The 17,900-nt window shown below is 39.3% G+C and overlaps 1 protein-coding gene across 2 annotated transcripts in view; it reads left to right on the top strand.

Annotated features, from left to right (window-relative positions):
• CDH2 (cadherin 2, type 1, N-cadherin (neuronal)) overlaps positions 1–17,900 on the top strand; it is a 251,009-nt gene that overhangs the window by 189,234 nt on the left and 43,875 nt on the right. For both annotated transcript variants that reach the window (XM_010828956.1, XM_010828957.1), the window contains 5 exons: positions 2,228–2,372; positions 4,985–5,157; positions 13,984–14,121; positions 14,818–15,003; positions 17,505–17,758. In XM_010828956.1, coding sequence (XP_010827258.1) covers positions 2,228–2,372; positions 4,985–5,157; positions 13,984–14,121; positions 14,818–15,003; positions 17,505–17,758 — 896 coding nt within the window. The remainder of the gene's footprint in view (positions 1–2,227; positions 2,373–4,984; positions 5,158–13,983; positions 14,122–14,817; positions 15,004–17,504; positions 17,759–17,900) is intronic.

Genomic DNA, 17,900 nt, shown 5'->3' with positions numbered 1-17,900 from the left:
TTTTGAATATGCTATCTAGGTTGGTCATAACTTTCCTTCCAAGGAGTAAGCGTCTTTTAATTTCGTGGCTGCAGTCACCATCTGCAGTGATTTTGGAGCCCCCAAAAATAAAGTCTGACACTGTTTCCACTGTTTCCCCATCTATTTCCCATGAAGTGATGGGACCAGATGCCATGATCCTCATTTTCTGAATGTTGAGCTTTAAGCCAACTTTTTCACTCTCCACTTTCATTTTAATCAAGAGGCTTTTTAGTTCCTCTTCACTTTCTGCCATAAGGGTGGTGTCATCTGCATATCTGAGGTTATTGATATTTCTCCCGGCAGTCTTGATTCCAGCTTGTGCTTCTTCCAGCCCAGCGTTTCTCATGATGGATTCTGCATATAAGTTAAATAAGCAGGGTGACAGTATACAGCCTTGACGTACTCCTTTTCCTATTTGGAACCAGTCTGTTGTTCCATGTCCAGTTCTAACTGTTGCTTCCTAACCTGCATACAGAGTTCTCAAGAGGCAGATCAGGTGGTCTGGTATTCCCATCTCTTTCAGAATTTTCCACAGTTTATTGTGATCCACACAGTCAAAGGCTTTGGCATAGTCAATAAGCAGAAATAGATGATTTCTGGAACTCTCTTGCTTTTTTGACCATCCAGCGGATGTTGGCAATTTGATCTCTGGTTCCTCTGCCTTTTCTAAAACCAGCTTGAACATCAGGAAGTTCACGGTTCACGTATTGCTGAAGCCTGGCTTGGAGAATTTTGAGCATTACTTTACTAGCCTGTGAGATGAGTGCAATTGTGCGGTAGTTTGAGCATTCTTTGGCATTGCCTTTCTTTGGGATTGGAATGAAAACTGACCTTTTCCAGTCCTTTGGCCACTGCTGAGTTTTCCAAATTTGCTGGCATATTGAGTGCAGCACTTTCACAGCATCATCTTTCAGGATTTGAAATAGCTCAACTGGAATTCCATCACCTCCACTAGCTTTGTTCATAGTGATGCTTTCTAAGGCCCACTTGACTTAACATTCCAGGATGTCTGGCTCTAGGTGAGTGATCACACCATTGTGATTATCTGGGTCATGAAAATCTTTTTGTACAGTTCTTCTGTGTATTCTTGCCACCTCTTCTTAATATCTTCTGCTTCTGTTAGGTCCATACCATTTCTGTCCTTTATCGAGCCCATCTTTGCATGAAATGTCCCCTTGGTATCTCTAATTTTCTTGAAGAGATCTCTAGTCTTTCCCATTCTGTTGTTTTCCTCTATTTCTTTGCACTGATTGCTGAGGAAGGCTTTCTTATCTCTTCTTGCTATTCTTTGGAACTCTGCATTCAGATGCTTATATCTTTCCTTTTCTCCTTTGCTTTTTGCTTCTCTTCTATTCATTTCATGTGCTAAATAACCTCAAAATTGAAAAAAAAGATATGTTAATGCTTCTTTAAGTTGATAAAGCATATCCAGCAGAAACCAGTAGCCAGCATCATACTTAACAGGAAAATCATAGAAGCATCGCCTTTAAGAAGAAACAATTCAATGGAACACTACACAGCCTTTAAAAAGATTGAAATGGTTTTCTATGTGCTGGATGAAAAGATTTTGAAGATATATTGCCATGAGTAACTGAGTGATTATATTTGTTTACAAAGGAAGAAAAAAGATAAAATTTCTAGAAGAATACCTGTAATACTGAGAACTCAACCTTGGGAGAGGAATAAACTGTCTTATGTACTTTTACTGTTTATGAATGAATGACTTTTACAATAAAAAGAGTCAAAATTCCGTGTGCACACTTCATTCTTTCCGAATTCTCATCTTTTCTCTTGTTCTCTGTGACCTCTTTAGGCCAGTTCCACATTTTTAATTATCCTGACTCTTTTGTATGGATTTAGTGAAAGGATTTGGAAGCTGGACAGAACTGGCTTAGGACAGGGGCTCTGTCAATAAACTGAGTAAAGTGACTTAGCTTTTCTGAAGCTCAATTTCTTTGCCTTCAAAGGTGGATCGTTTCTGCTTCACTCTTTTGTATACAGATTAGAGTCATAGAGCTCTGAGCCAGATGCCTATCAGCTATATCTCCCTTAAGAATATTGTTTGGCTAACTTGAATTTTGATGGGAAGAATAGCTTTTGGTTTTCATCCATCTGTGCTGTTTATGGCTATGGTTATGGTATCTTTTATCTTCTCACAGGAGACCTAAATCCATTAAATCATTTCATTTTCTAATTACTCTTGCAGTTGAGGGCACATGCAGTGGATATTAATGGAAACCAAGTGGAGAACCCCATCGACATTGTCATCAACGTTATTGACATGAATGATAACAGACCTGAGTTCTTACACCAGGTTTGGAATGGGACAGTTCCTGAGGGATCAAAGCCGGGTAAGTTGGAAGATCATAATTTGGAGGTTCCTTGAGGAAATACAATGTTATCCAGCCCTCATATATAAGCTAGATGAGAAATCACGTGAGCCTTTAGTGTCATTTTCTTTCATTCATGCTGCTTTTAGGCAAGACTTAATTCATTATATTTAATTTTTTAAATTTAATTTTGAATTTAAGAAAGCCTCGACATTTAAACTTAACTATATATTTCCTTCACCATCTATACTGGTTTGTACATAAGCCAATTTATAGATATAACTGTGTCTTAAACTGGCACTTTTCCTGGTTCAGATACACTTGTCTGTATCTCAGAAGAGTAGAGGGGTGGGGGCAGCTGGGGTGGGAAGGCAGGGCTGTGCGGGAAGTTCAACCATCTGTAGCTCTGTCTGAGTCACATTTTAGAGTCGAGTTCGTCAGTATTTTAAAATACAGGAAAAAAAAAATCAAAGCATGTTAAACATATCTTTACTAAAACACAAGGCTTATACATATATTCTAAGGATAAATAAACGTTGTGCTTTTTTGCCTGGGAAAGGCTCTTGGTTTTTTAAAATCATTCATTGGTCCTTTTTCCTCTATTATTTCCAATTTTATAGAATTATCATTTCATAAAAATTACCAAAAATAAATCATTACAGGTATATTTACTATGCATATGCACATGCATTTCCATAAAGCCTTCCCGTAAATAAATGACTCTGAATGATCAGGAAATGTAAAGACATTTCATGAGTCGATTTCCTGCACTTGTTCTGTAAGTTTGAAAACATCCTTCTAGGCAAGATTTGATAGAGTCATGAATCTTAAGTTAAACTAAAATGCAATGTTGTAAGCAATATTTTGGTTCAAGATTCCAAAACACATTTTTTGTTTTGTTTTGTTTTAACCATTCATTCAGCAGATGTTTATTTTTTTTTATTTTATTTTATTTTTAAACTTTACATAATTGTATTAGTTTTGCCAAATATCAAAATGAATCCATCACAGGTATACATGTGCTCCCCATCCTGAACCCTCCTCCCTCCTCCCTCCCCATACCATCCCTCTGGGTCGTCCCAGTGCACTAGCCCCAAGCATCCAGTATCGTGCATTGAACCTGGACTGGCATCTCGTTTCATACATGATATTTTACATGTTTCAATGCCATTCTCCCAAATCTTCCCACCCTCTCCCTCTCCCACAGAGTCCATAAGACTGTTCCATACATCAGCGTCAGCAGATGTTTATAGAGCACATACTGTATGCCAGACGTTGCTCCAGCACTGTAGATGCAGCCGTGATAAGTTAGTTGTGCCCTGTTGGAGCTTAAAATCTAGTAGAGGAGAACAGTAAAAGGCAAACAAGCAAGCAAATGTTTTAGGGAAAAAAATAAAGTTTTGGAAAAAAAAAAATCAAACTTGGTACATAGTCAAATAGGATGCCTTGTTCAGAAGGACAAGCTCTGAAAAGAGATTTGAAGTATGTGAACAAGCCTTAGTTAATTCTGGGGCGAAAAAAAAAATGTACCCTGTAGAGGGAACACTAGCTGTAAAGGCACTAAATCAAACTGATCTTAAGAGTACTAAAGAAGAAGGTAGCCTGGAGATGTAACATTTTATAATCCAAGTCTTAAAAAAATTGCATGGGGCAAACCATCTTAAATAATAACATTTTCTCTCTACTTCTCAATTTCAGTTTGTCTAACTAGTTTGAATGCATTTGATCGTAATGGTTTGTAGACTTCCTTTCCACGATATCTAATAAATTTGAGTCCATGAGTTTGTTACAATGTTCTTTTAATCTCCTCGGAAATAATGAACCCCAGTGCAAAACCCCCTATTCAGTGTACCAAAACAGTCATGCATGGAATGATTCCTCATGACCTCAGTAAATGGAGTATGTGTTGTTACGTAAGCCAAGTAAGCATACTTGGCTTACTTTCACAAAGTGACTTAGGCTTTGTGGAGAATCATACCCCACATGACATTTTAGATTCTACTGCACAACGGAAAAAAAAAAACGGCAGAGGGAAGGAATTGGTGGCCATAAAAGATGTTTCAAATGACATCTATGTTACTTATTATTTGCATTTTATATAGACAAAGGGATATATAAGATATATATCTGAAGGGATCCTTTCTTTGAATCATATAGTGAATTTGTCTTTTAAGTATATGGAAACATTTAGTCTTTATACATCTGTAAAAAAATTTTTTTTAACCATTTTCCTTTCAAGCAACTCAACTATAGTTTATATTTTTTGAAGTGAGTTCTGTTCTTATCAATAGTGTTTTAATCAAGGCTAAATGATTAAATGTTGGTCTGAAAAAATGGAAAGGGACTTCCTTGGTGATCCAGTGGTTAAGATTTCACATGCCAATGCAGGTTTGATCCCTAGTCAGGGAGCCAAGATCCTACCTGCCTCTTGGTCAAAATACCAAAACAAAATGAGAGCAACACTGTAACAAATTTGCTAAAGACTTTAAAAATGGTCCACATTTTTAAAAACAGAAGTTATTTTGTAAAAGAGAAAAAGTGGAATGAAGATTGATGAAGAAGGTAAATATCCCTTCTGTTTGGGAGACCCTGACATGAAAGGCAACCATTCATTTTCCATGTCTGCTGTCTAGGAACATATGTGATGACGGTCACTGCGATTGATGCTGACGATCCAAATGCCCTCAATGGGATGTTGAGGTACAGAATCCTGTCCCAGGCGCCAAGCACCCCTTCGCCCAACATGTTTACAATCAACAATGAGACTGGGGACATTATCACGGTGGCAGCTGGACTTGACAGAGAAGTAAGCCAACTGAAATCTGTATTGAATTTGCTTGTAATCTTAAAAGTGCACTGGCTCACATCTATCTTGTCTCCAGGCTCAGTGGAGACAAAAGAGTCCCCCTGCCAATGCAGGAGACGTGGGTTCGATCCCTGGGTCGAAAAGATCCCTTGGAGAAAGAAATGACTCCAATATTCTTGCCTGGGAAGTCCCATGGACAGAGGAGCCTGGTGGGCTACGATCTACGGGGTCACAAAGAGTCAGACATGACTGAGCAACTAAGCGCACACTCAATAACATCTCCACGAGATTATTCATGTGTTCATGGTCATGAAGAAATCAACTGTACTCTTTTACAGAATTTCAAGTTGGTTAAATGATGTATGTAAACTGGATAAATCATTGCTGGTCCATGTAATATTTAGGGTGGTCATTGACTAAGTTAAGCCAGTAACCTTCTGGTATCTACTTTTTAAACTTCTTTGCATTTTCTGTTTTCCCTCATACTCAAAAGATTTGATGAGGAATTAAATGAAAAATCGTGCCCAAATAAAGTGTACATACATTTAGGGTAATTTTTAACATTCGTATTTTGAAGAGGGTACAAATGACACGTGTGATGAGGTTTTTTTTTTTTTTTTTTTTGTGATCCTTGATTTAGTACAGAAGAGATGATCACTCTCTCTTTAACTCTAAGATGAACTTAAGAGGTTTGAACACCAAGAACTGCCTGCAGTCCACTGACAGGGCTTTAAAGCTATAAACACAGAGAAACACACTTCGGGCGTATATTTTGTTGTAAAGGCATACAGTGTTGACAGTATTGAAATATTATGTCAGCTCACAGCCTGAGAAGGAGTGGGTGTTTCATTCCTGCTAGAAGGGTCATCTCGCTCTGACAGAGCTGAGCCCACCGTCCTGTGGCACCCTGCTGTGTTCTGTTCACATGATTCCTTCTGCCAGGAACGTCTTGCCCCTTTTTCTTGATTTTGAACCCTCCAGTTCTTCACATTGCCTTTCAAGCCCTACTTATATCCTTTCCTGAAAACTCCAGCCCTACTGAATTTTCCTATACCCTCTCTCCATTCTGTTCTAACCATTTTCTTAGCGATTCTCAAGGTCATTATTGATTGTCAGTAATCATTGTGTGAGTGAATTGTCAAAGTGCCGACTCATAGAGATCTGTGCTTGTAGGTTTCTGGCTGAGCCAGCTTCTATCGTAATGAGACCTCGTGTTATGTGTGTCAAAAGGAAACATTAGACCTACCATCATAAATATTATTGACAAGGATTTTAGGGCTTGGTTTTTATGACGTTTTATTTGTCTTAGTAAGTAGCATCCACTTGAATTGGATCGAAGAAAACATTACTATTTCAATTCATTATGTACGCAAGATAGAGGTGGCAACACTTTAATAAAGTGATATGAGCCAATCAAGATTACTTAATTCACAATTGAGCCCAGAGCCTTCCTTAGGAGTCAGATGGATGGCTAGTATGGTATTTCTGTTGCTCTAGGAATGGTTTGCACCAGAGATTGCTGAAATTTAGCTTTGCAGTAGTACCTTTAGTTCAGTGATATCTGGAACATGTATATCTTTTCACCTCTTCCATTACTGTATAAAATACTATTCTTAAATGTCAATAAATTCAGCATGAATACTGTATTTTATAGGAAAATATAGCATATTTTTTTAATATTCTCGGAAGTGCCAGGCTGCTCACATCCTAAGGAGGTATATAGCTCATCTCCCAAACCTAATATTTCTCTTTCATTTCACACTCTCATTGTGAGATACAGAAATGTGACTTCATCTTGTTTTCATATAGTAATATTCCTATCACATTTAGCCTGGATGTTTTATGAAAAGCAAGAGGCATAGAGAATGAAAGATAGTTTTGCCAAAGCAAACCAACCGTATTTAAAAATCAAAGAGACTGTATTTAGTTTAGGGGGTGAAAGTCGCAAGTCAGGCTATACTTTGGTTAAGTATATCTTGCGGTGGCCGGAAGCAGCTATGCACAACCCGATGAAATGAAAGTGGACATGAATTCAAAGCTATAGAATCACAAGTTAGATACAGCATGAGAAATTGCTTCTTGACAGTGACGCTATTAAACACAACAATGAGTTACTAGGGAAAATTATGGAAAACCTTCCTTTTCTGAAAGTCATTTAACATGGCAAAATATATCTATGTCAGATGGTTTATGGTAATTCTGCCTGAGGCCAGGGATAAATTATGCTGACTTCTCCAGGCCTCATGTAAGCTGGAGATGCTTTTATTTCTATTAGATTTCACAGTTTTCTTTCTGTCCAAAGTCATTTCCATTGTCATCCTCCCAGGATGGACGACACCTTTAAGTGATTGAACGCCTAATCATTGAAATGCTTACCGTGATTTAGCTTTTTCTTTTCCTTTCATCTCCAGGTTTTAAAAAATTCCAATTTGGGGGGTTCTGCAGACCTAAAGCTTCACGCACGACACTCGCCAGTCTTCAGTTTTTTAATCTCCATCTGATTTCTTTACTTTTTATCTTTTAGTTTTCTAAATATATTTTTTAAATTTATTTTATTAAAGTATAGTTGTTTTACAACGTGTTAATTTCTGCTGTACAACAAAGTGATTCAGTTATATGTTTGTGTGTGTGTATATATATATATATACACACATATATAATGTGCCGTGTTGTGCTTAGTCGCTCAGTCATGTCTGATTCTTTGCGACCCCATGGACTGTAGCCTGCCAAGCTCCTCTGTCCATGGGGTTCTCTAGGCAAGAATACTGGAGTGGGTTGTCATCTCCTCCTCCAGGGGATCTTCCCAACCAGGGATCGTACCAAGGTCTCCCCCATTGCAGGCATATTCTTTACCAACTGAGCCACCAAAGAAGCCCATATATATATTTATCTATCTATCTATTATATATATATATATAGTTTGGGATTCTCAGGTGACTCAGTGGGCAGAATCTGCCTGCCACTGCAGGAGCTGCTGGAGACACAGGTTCTCTCCCTGGGTGGGGAAGATCCCCTGGAGGAGGAAATGGCAACCCACTACAGTATTCTTGCCTGGAAAATCCCGTGGTGGGAGGAACATGGTAGGCTACAGTGCATGGGGTCTCAAAGAGTTGGACACAACTGAGCGACTTCACTTTCACTTTTCACTTTCATGCATTGGAGAAGGAAATGGCAACCCACTCCAGTATTCTTGCCTGGATAATTCCATGGACACAGGGCCGTGGTGGGCTACAGTCCATGGGGTCGCAAAGAGTCAGACACGACTGAGTGACTGAACTGAACTGAACTTGTTGTTTATCAATCTGACTTCTTGTTGCTTGAGTTGGTGGTAACCATTCCTGGCATTTTCTTCTTTACTCCAGCTTTTATATGTCCATCTCCTGCCCTTTTTGGTCAGGACTACTGATGAGTTACCCTCTGCTTTGAATAATTCTGGCTTTACCTGGTATGGGCTATTTGACCTCTAGTGTCTTAACCTGAAACCTCAGCTCCCCCATCTGTAAATGGAGGTAATAATATTACATCTACTTCATGGGACAATTGGAAGGATTACATAACACGAAGCATATAGCATTCAGCACAGTGTCCAACGCATGTTAGTTTTCCTTTTCCCATGGTCGTCATAGATCTAGCCTCAACATCCAGTGAGTGATCACCATTACTTTGACTTCTCATAATTTTTCTCATGGCAAGGAAAGAATTACACTTCCTGTTTTCCAAGCCAAGTAATACTTTCACTTGGGCTCTCAATTCTGAGTTCTTTCCTAAAGGAATGTTCTCTTATCTTCTGTGGTCTTGGTCTTCCCTCCTCTGAAGGGTCTTTCCTAGAAACCCGACTGGTTCCTTCATAATCCTCGACCAGCTGAGTCTCCCCTCTGGTTGAAGGGCTCTACAAGACCCACAGCCTGAAGTCAGAGCTCTTCAACGTGGTGCCCCAGACCCTCTAGGATGCTGGTCCCAAAGCCTTCCTTAGTCTGAGCTCCTAGAATTCTTTACTTCCTGCTAGGAAGCCAGTGATGGCCTCCGCCCATACCACCACATGCCCGTCCTTGTACAGATCTGAGCTTCTCTGTTCTTCTCTGTCTGTTGTTTCTTCTGCCTGAAGATTCCTTTGCCATCTTCCTCTAGAACAGGCTAGTACCTGGTCTCTGAGAGCTGCCCTCAGCCCCTCCCTGGGCTACCTACCCATAATGGCCTGTGTTCCTCCAGATATACAGACTGTTCCATGGACATCTTATCTGCCTTCCAGCTCCTGATATTCAGTGAGGTCCCTGTGTTCCTCTTCTTTTCACCCTGAACTGGAACCTGGAAGAAAAGTTCAAGTTATTAGATTTTCCTCTTCGTGTCAACACCACACTCCCAGGGGCAGCCATACTTGCCCTTCACTCCACCCATTCTTGGCCTCCTTGGAATCTGGCTTTCCACCTGCTCCCCCGTCTCAGGACACACTCACGCTGTGCATTTATTGGAGAGCCCTCACACAGCGCAGCAGTTACTGGTACAGACGCTGGATTCAAGTCTTTTTTCTGCTATTTACAGCTCATGTCAGTGGGTGCTTCCCTGCTCCCCTAAGCCTTGGTTTCCTCCTCTGTAAAATGAGGATAAAAATAGTCCACCTGCCTTATCAGTTTATTTTGAGACACAACATAAAGTGTGGCTCATACTTAGTGCTCGTTCTCAATAGATGTCAGTTTTTATTATCAAGGCCCATAGAACAATGCTGGCATACAGTAACCATTCAAAAAATGTTTAGCCTACAAATGTATAAGGAAGATAGTACTGTCAGCCCTACCTCACAGATGAGGGAACTGGGGACTTTGCATGTAAGAATTTGAACAGGGTCACAAACCTGCACTTCCCTCCTAGGATCTCATGATATTACTTACTTGTCCATCCCCTAACCCAATGCATCCAAAAGCAAACCTGTCATCTCCCTAAACCTGTGCTTCCTGAGGAATTTCCAATGTGACCAGCGCCCCCTCCCCAGTTACCCAAGATTACGATCAACTTCATTGTGCCCTGCTGTCCATCCACTGATTGATTTCATCAAGTTCTTCTCAGTTTACCCACCAAGTTCATCTTGCATTTATTCTTCCCTCTAGGCTTGGAGGACTGGTTGAGATGCACCTCTTAAAGACTGCTCCCATCACTTCCTCCTGCTCTTACTATGGTTGCATTGCAGATTTAGCCACGTGATCCATTCATATTTGTCACTTTCATTGGTCTCTTGCTCTTAACAGCAGCAAGGCTGTCTCTGGTTTTGTTTATTATTTTATTCAGGTAAATGCTACAATGTCTGGCATCCAGTAGACATTCATTAAATGTGTGCCAAGTGGATGATGGAATGTTCTCACCTCTTCATTCACTTAGAGCACTCTAGTTCAGTGCTGTAGTTTCAAAATATGTCGCATAAGTATAGTGATTTTAATTGATACATCTAGAGAAAGCCAGAGAACCCCAAGTCTTTTAGATGCTTACTCCATCAAGTAGAGACTGCCAGAGCACAAACATTGTATTGGCTTTATTTTTAGTTATATTTATGGTCAGTGGTGCTAGTTTTCTATTTACAGTACTTTTATAATAAATTGTTTCTTAAAAGAGAGTTCCTGTCAAGATAAATAGTAAGTGACTCACGCTGTAGAAAGATGAGGATATAGCAGAATTGAGAAGATGGCATATGAATCAGTTTTATAGTTTTGGATACAATGAGCTAGCTTATGCTCCCAGTATATATTTTAATGAATAAGTGATAGCTAACCATGTATGGTTTTTTCCAAACTTGAAATTGTTTTTAAGTATCACACAAGGTTCAAGGCTTCTCATACATTCATCCATCCAGCCACAAATTCAAAATCATTTGTTCCTTGCTTATACTGTGGCAAGCATTATGTTATATACCAGGGACATAAACATCGGCAACGCAGTGGCCCTGAGGAGGGATCTGTGTGCATGTATGTAGCTGGGAAGACAGACAGATGGACTGATAACAGCCTCATAACGGAAGCGGTGATAGAGGTGTGTCCTGAGTTGGAAAACAACTCTTCCTCAAGGACTTTCAGAAATCATCTCTGGGGTGACTTTAAGCTTCGTGCTTGCCAGACTCAGAAAAAGGGGAAAAGGGTGTTCGGGGCCAGGGTTTCCCACCCTTGGCGCTGTTGACATTTTGGACAGGATAAGCCTCTGTTGTGGGGGCCTGTCCTGTGCGTTGTAGGTGTTTAGTAGTATCTATGGTCCCTACACATTAGATGTCAGTAGCACCGCCCAGCTGTTACAACCAGACATGTCTCAGGATATTGACAGGTGTCCTTGGGGGTGATGAGGGTGGGGGGCAAAATCACCCCAGTTTAAAAGCAGTGGTTTAGGCTGAGGAAAAGGCAAATGCATTTGAAGATAGATATTGGGTTGGCCAAACATTTGTGTGTTTCAGTGCATCTTATGGCCAAACCCAAAAAACCCTTGTGGCCCACCCAATACAAACAGCTCAAGATATGGGGTGAAAAATGGAAAGTGAGAGCTTTGGTGGGAAAGGGGAGTCAGGGGATGGAAGAACTGACAACAAGGAGAGGAGGTGAGATTTTATCCTTTCTAGAACAGAAAGCAAGGAAATGTTTTTAAGCAAAGTTCCCTTGATCAGACACAGGACTATGAGGGTGGGAAGTCAACTTCTTATGAAATCTAAATGTCAGTCATTCAGAACTAGATGCCCAGTGACTAAATTAGGCAAGAAGCTCTAAATAGTTTGGTAGTCTAAAACATAGACTGTTGTGTCTTCCTTACTAAATGTAAAATTGTTTTACCAATCAGGCAGTTAAATTCAGACTATGTTATTTAACAAGTTGGCATTTTTCTTTACTTGAGGAAACACTGTATTTTAGAAATAACAATGTTCTTTTGTAACTTAGAATTCTCAAGACTAGCTTGCAGCAATAGGAAATTTCAAGTATTAGCTATTGATCCCAATATTTCAGCTCAGTGGAAAATTGGGCCTATTATACTTATATAATTCTAAAGATCTTTGTAAAATAGATATTAACAAAAACCCATTATCTCCACATAATGCCAATATATGTTTTTTTTTATCTTCTGTAAACATATTTATATTTTTTGATAATGCTCATCTGTTTCTGAAAATAACAGCCAAGAAAAGTGGCATTTCAAAGTCATAACAAATTTTTTTTATTTTTCATGATTTTCAGCTGGGAGGATGAACAGAATACCCTACAAAATTCTCTTGATAACCATGAGAGCATTAAGCTGAAATGACACTCTTGATTGGGAATGGAAATCATTGAGAAATATTTTAGTCTATGTAAGCAGTATGGTGAGGGGTTATGGGTTAAGAAAAATTAAAATGGCTCAACCAGCCCTATTCCTTTGTTTCTTTTTTTCCATTCAAAAAAGTGGGGTATTTTTTTTTAAGACAAATGAAAAGGAATGGAAATAAATAACTGCTAAGAGATTGGCATAGTGGTGGGCATGGCATAGTGGTGGGCAGGCTAAAAATTGAATGTGTGAGGTTTGACTTTCACTCTTACCCCTTCTTTGCCTTGCCCACAAACATCTAAAGCAAAAGCTACAATTTGTGTCTGTTCTCTCACAGCTCCCCAAATCCCTCAAGAGTGGTCATTCATAATGTCAGCTATATTTAGAATTAAGGGAAACGGTCTTTGCAGTGACCATTTATCTTTTTGTATGAAGAAGTGAGTTTAATTGTTCAGGATGTTTTAGCGTTTTTTAATGATCTCTGTATTTTTTACCTGTGCCAATTTCCATGGAGATTTCAAATGATTTTAGGTATTTGTTTGGTTTGGTTTGGTTTAGTTGCTAAGTCGTGTCCGACTCTTGTGATCCCATGAACCGTAGCCTGCCAGTCTCCTCTGTCTATGGGATTCTCCAGGCAAGAATACTGGAGTGGATTGCCATTACCTTCTCCAGTTTATTTTGTTTAGGTTTTCCTAGTATAAAACTAAGTCAGCCAGTGCTGTAGACTGTCTCAGACACTCTCAGGATTTTTCTGTTAGATACATTACAACTGACCTTGACTCCCCTTTAAAAAGTTCAATCTGGTATTTGAAAGCAGTGATGCAAATTTGATATTAACCATCTATGTGAAAATATATCCATATTCATCATAGGTCTGTGGACTCAGTGAGTGTTGCACTCAGAGGGCCACTGAGAAGGCAACTATAAAAAAGCCTACTAGGTTCCAAGATGAAGAAGATAAACAGAAACTCTCTGTTTTGGTCTTCACTTCATTTAACAATATGTGTCTCCTCTATAGTTGTGAATAGTGTGCACCGAAGGAAATTAGAAGGAAATACCACATCAACTTTGCTATAATAGAAGGAACATATGTAAAGAGGTATAAAAGGAAAGCATATATACTTTATGAATTATATATGCTTTCTTCTCCCTCTCAAGTTTCTTGATTGTTTTTAGTAGCCTAAACTGGGTAGAAATTAACATCTGAGAAAGTAAACACAAACCACATGACTGAAATGCTTGATGACAGTGTTGTGAAGTTTGGAAGAAAAAGAAAAGCTGAAACCAGATGGAAGTTTCGGCTTAGCAGCGAATTTCACACATCTGCCACGCGTTCCTTTCCGCCAGTCGAGGTGAAAACATCCAGTTAAATCTCTCTAGACAAGGACCAGACCTGTGCTTCACAAGTTAAAGTAAACTCCACTTGGGAAATTTCAAGTCCTGTTAATCAGAGTGAATAATGCCGTGCTTTTCTGGGTGTAATCAAGAGCCACTTACAGAACAACTGTGATGTCTTCTTGAGGAATTTGTTTTATTTAAGTTGTTATCTTTATGTCTTTTTAGAAAGTACAACAGTATACATTAATAATTCAAGCTACAGACATGGAAGGCAATCCCACATATGGCCTTTCCAACACAGCCACGGCTGTCATCACGGTGACAGATGTCAACGACAATCCTCCGGAGTTTACTGCCATGACAGTAAGTACAGACTGTCACCCACAGAACTCGAGGGCTGTGGTCCATTACTGCGAAGTTTCGTCATGAATAATAGATGCGTTAAATAGAGCCGGAACTTGCTTCATTCACCTCATTGTAGAATGGCTGCTGACTCCCATGTTTTCTGTCACTTACACCAGAGTTTTAAATGAAGCACCAAACTAATTTGTTCTTTTGTCCTCTCCAAGTCCACTGATAAAGTTATTAAAACATCCTGCCTGGAAGAAATGACCTAAATAGACTTTAGGTTGTTTTAACAAAATATTCATAAATATCTTAAGGTCCACAAACCATGTGACTGATTGATGCTACTTTGTCAGCAGATAATTATGATCTCTTGGCTAAAATGATTTCCTTGACAAGTCCTTTCTTCTGACCCCCACTCATGAATCATCCAGATACTCACAGAATTTACTATTACTGAAATTAATTTTAAATTTTAATTTTAATGAAACTATAACATAATTTGGAAAAAAATAATTTGAGGGCCACATAGAGTTATAGTATTTTTAATGTCAAACATAAATGCTGTGATTACCTGCATTACTAATCTCCTCGCTTAGTGTGGATAATAAAGATTTAATGGGGCAGTAAAATCAGGGCAATGTGATCATCGAGACACGCCGTCCTTCAGGGGTGCCCGTCGCTGCTCTGAATCGGCTTTGTCTTTTCTTGCAGTTCTATGGTGAAGTCCCTGAAAACAGGGTAGATGTCATCGTCGCTAATCTAACAGTGACAGATAAGGATCAGCCCCACACACCGGCCTGGAACGCCATCTACAGAATCAGCGGTGGAGACCCCGCCGGCCGCTTTGCCATTCAAACTGACCCCAACAGCAACGACGGTTTAGTCACCGTAGTAAAAGTAAGTGCCATGGTCTCTCTGGTGGCCACTCGGCCACAACCATATGTGCCACCCACTGCTTAGTTTGTTATTGACTCAGGACATTTTCTTTCAACCGTCTCTATGCTGTGCTGAGTCGCTCAGTCACATCCAACTGTTTGCTACCACGTGGACTGCAGCCTGCTAGGCTTCTCTGTCCATGGGGATTCTCTAGGCAAGAATACTGGAGTGGGTTGCCATGCCCTTCTCCAAAGGATCTTCTCAACCCACGGATTGAACCCAGGTCTCCCACATTGCAGGCAGATTCTTTACCATCTGAGCCACCAGGGAAGCCCCTCTCTAAATCAGAGTTAATGTATTTGGGGGAGTCACATTTGTTATTTTTTACTTATGTTGATGCCAAGGCCAACATAGTCTCACTCTCTCCCTGGAATATGATTGATTTTCAATCATCCGGGTGTTTTAACAGTGAATATACAACAGTCCTCAGCAGTGTTAACAGTCAGTGCAGTCAATGTGTTAGTGTTATGTTGTGGAATTTTGTATGTGTATATATATATACACACACACACACACATGTAACATCTCTTTATTTTATTTATTTTGACTGGGTCATGCTGTCTGGCATGTGGGATCTTAGTCTCCTGACTAGGTATTGAATTGGTGCCCCATGCATTGAGAGTCTTAACCACTGGACTACTAGGGAAGTCCCACATCATAGAGTTTTGATGGCCAACTGATACCTATTAGGAAGGATTCCCCACACCTACTATTCTTATGTCTACGGGCTGCTTTTAGAATATTGGCTCAGGGAACAAACCAGAAAATACCACCAATGTATAACTAGATGACTGTAGGCGATGAGAGGGCCTACGCTCTTAAAAGGTTTTGAATTTACTTTGCCATTTTTAAATGCCATTTTTAAGAAATTGGTTCTTCTAATTTTTCATTGTCAAAAAGTAAAACAAAGCTGAGTTCTGGAAGTAAAAGGGATGTTAACTTCACGTGTAACAAATAGACAGTGCTAATGGAAAACCTCTGTGAAGTGAGCATCACTCTCAAGCCACCCAGGCAAGAGTTTGCTTCTTTGCCTCCCATTCCAACACTCTTGGGCTTCCCCGGTGGCCCTAGTGGTGAACAATCTGCCTGCCAATGCAAGAGACGCAGGTTCGATCCCTGGGCTGGGAAGATTTGCTAGAGGAGGAAATGGCAACCCCTTCCAGTATTCTTGCCTGGAAAATCCCATGGACAGAGGAACCTGGCGGGCTACAGTCCTTGGGTCTCAAAGAGTCAGACATGACTGAGTGACTAACACTTTCATTTTTTTCCAAAGATCTTAGATAAGTAAACATTGTCAGCGATGTTTCATGGGTCTAGTACCCTCACTCAAAAGAATTCTGTAGTATTTCCTGGCTTCTTTGTTGTCTTGTTTAAAATAGTTCAGAAAGGGAAGTTGAACTGGGGATTTTAGAATGAGAATAAAAAAATTTCTCAATTAGAGTTGAGGAGGTGGTCTAGGTGAAGAAACTAGTGTGGTCTGTGCCAGTTTCAATTTTTTTCAGTAGCTTCTGCCCTTGGTCTTTCTTAGACTCTCCAGGATGGCAGGAGAGCTCTTCTTCTCATACTATTAGTATTTCATACAGTAATGCTTATGGGTATCTTAACTGGAAGATCATCAATGAAATTAAGAGGGAAAGTCCAGTCTGGTCACTTGACTCTGGTTAACTTTTCTACTGACAATGAGATTCAGTGAAACTTTATGAGCTAATGTTTACATTATCTGTGCATTGCCTTTGTTTCTAGTGGCATGCTTAGATTTGGCATTGGTACAGACCAGTAAAATCCTCAAAATTACTTTGGAAAACAGCCATAGATTTAGTTTGCTAACTAAGGAAAAAATAAAAAGTCCTTCTACCTGTGAACACTATTTTTTAATTGTATATATGTGAATACTCTAAAATGTATACTTGAAATTATGAATGAACTTTTAATAGGAAAAGTTTAGCTTTGTGAAAAAAAAATCACATTTTCTAGTTTTTGTTTTGTCCACTTCATCACAGACTGTTTAAAAGCTTTCCTGGGTGAAGAATGGTCTTTGTACCAATGTTTGAGAATACAATCTAGACCATCATGTTCTCACTGAATCCCAGATTATTTAGTAGTTTTTTGTTATTTTTTGGTAAACAACGCTGCTCTTAAGAATATGTAAGTTCTTAGATGTAGGTAAATAAATGCAGTGTGCAATAGTAATAAGCATTATTTTGTGAACATAAGTCTTTGAAATGCACAAGGTACATAAATATCTTGTAGAAGTAGGTTACGTTGTGATAAATATTTCAATCATTGGCCATGCTAATGCATGCTTTCCAGAAATTTGAGAGGAACCTATGGTGTAGTGAATAAAAAATTAATGTTTTAGAAATGGAGTTACTAGAAGGATCAACTTCAAAATGCAAATATTCTTATTTCCTGCAAAAATATGGTTTCTCCTTTAAAAAAAATTTTTTTTTTGGTTCTTCCAGCCAATCGACTTTGAAACAAATAGGATGTATGTCCTTACTGTCGCTGCAGAAAATCAAGTGCCATTAGCCAAGGGTATTCAGCATCCACCTCAGTCAACTGCGACTGTGTCTGTCACAGTTATCGATGTGAATGAAAATCCTTATTTTGCCCCAAATCCAAAGATCATTCGCCAAGAAGAAGGCCTTCACGCCGGTACCGTGTTAACAACGTTTACTGCTCAGGACCCAGATCGATATATGCAGCAAAATATTAGGTATCAGGTGCCATTGATGGTGTTTTGTCATTTTCATTATGTTCTATGCCGTGCATAAAATTTTTCACCATTTGGGTGAGAAATTTTCGTTAGCACCTGTACTCCTTATTACAAGATTATTTTTAATTATTTGATGTAATTT

The sequence above is a fragment of the Bison bison genome, unplaced genomic scaffold (genome assembly GCF_000754665.1).
Source record: "Bison bison bison isolate TAMUID 2011002044 unplaced genomic scaffold, Bison_UMD1.0 scf7180017864498, whole genome shotgun sequence".
NCBI classification, from domain to species: domain Eukaryota; kingdom Metazoa; phylum Chordata; class Mammalia; order Artiodactyla; family Bovidae; genus Bison; species Bison bison.
The sequence above is the reverse complement of the archived record's forward strand: the minus strand, read 5'-3'. Positions and strand labels throughout refer to the sequence as shown.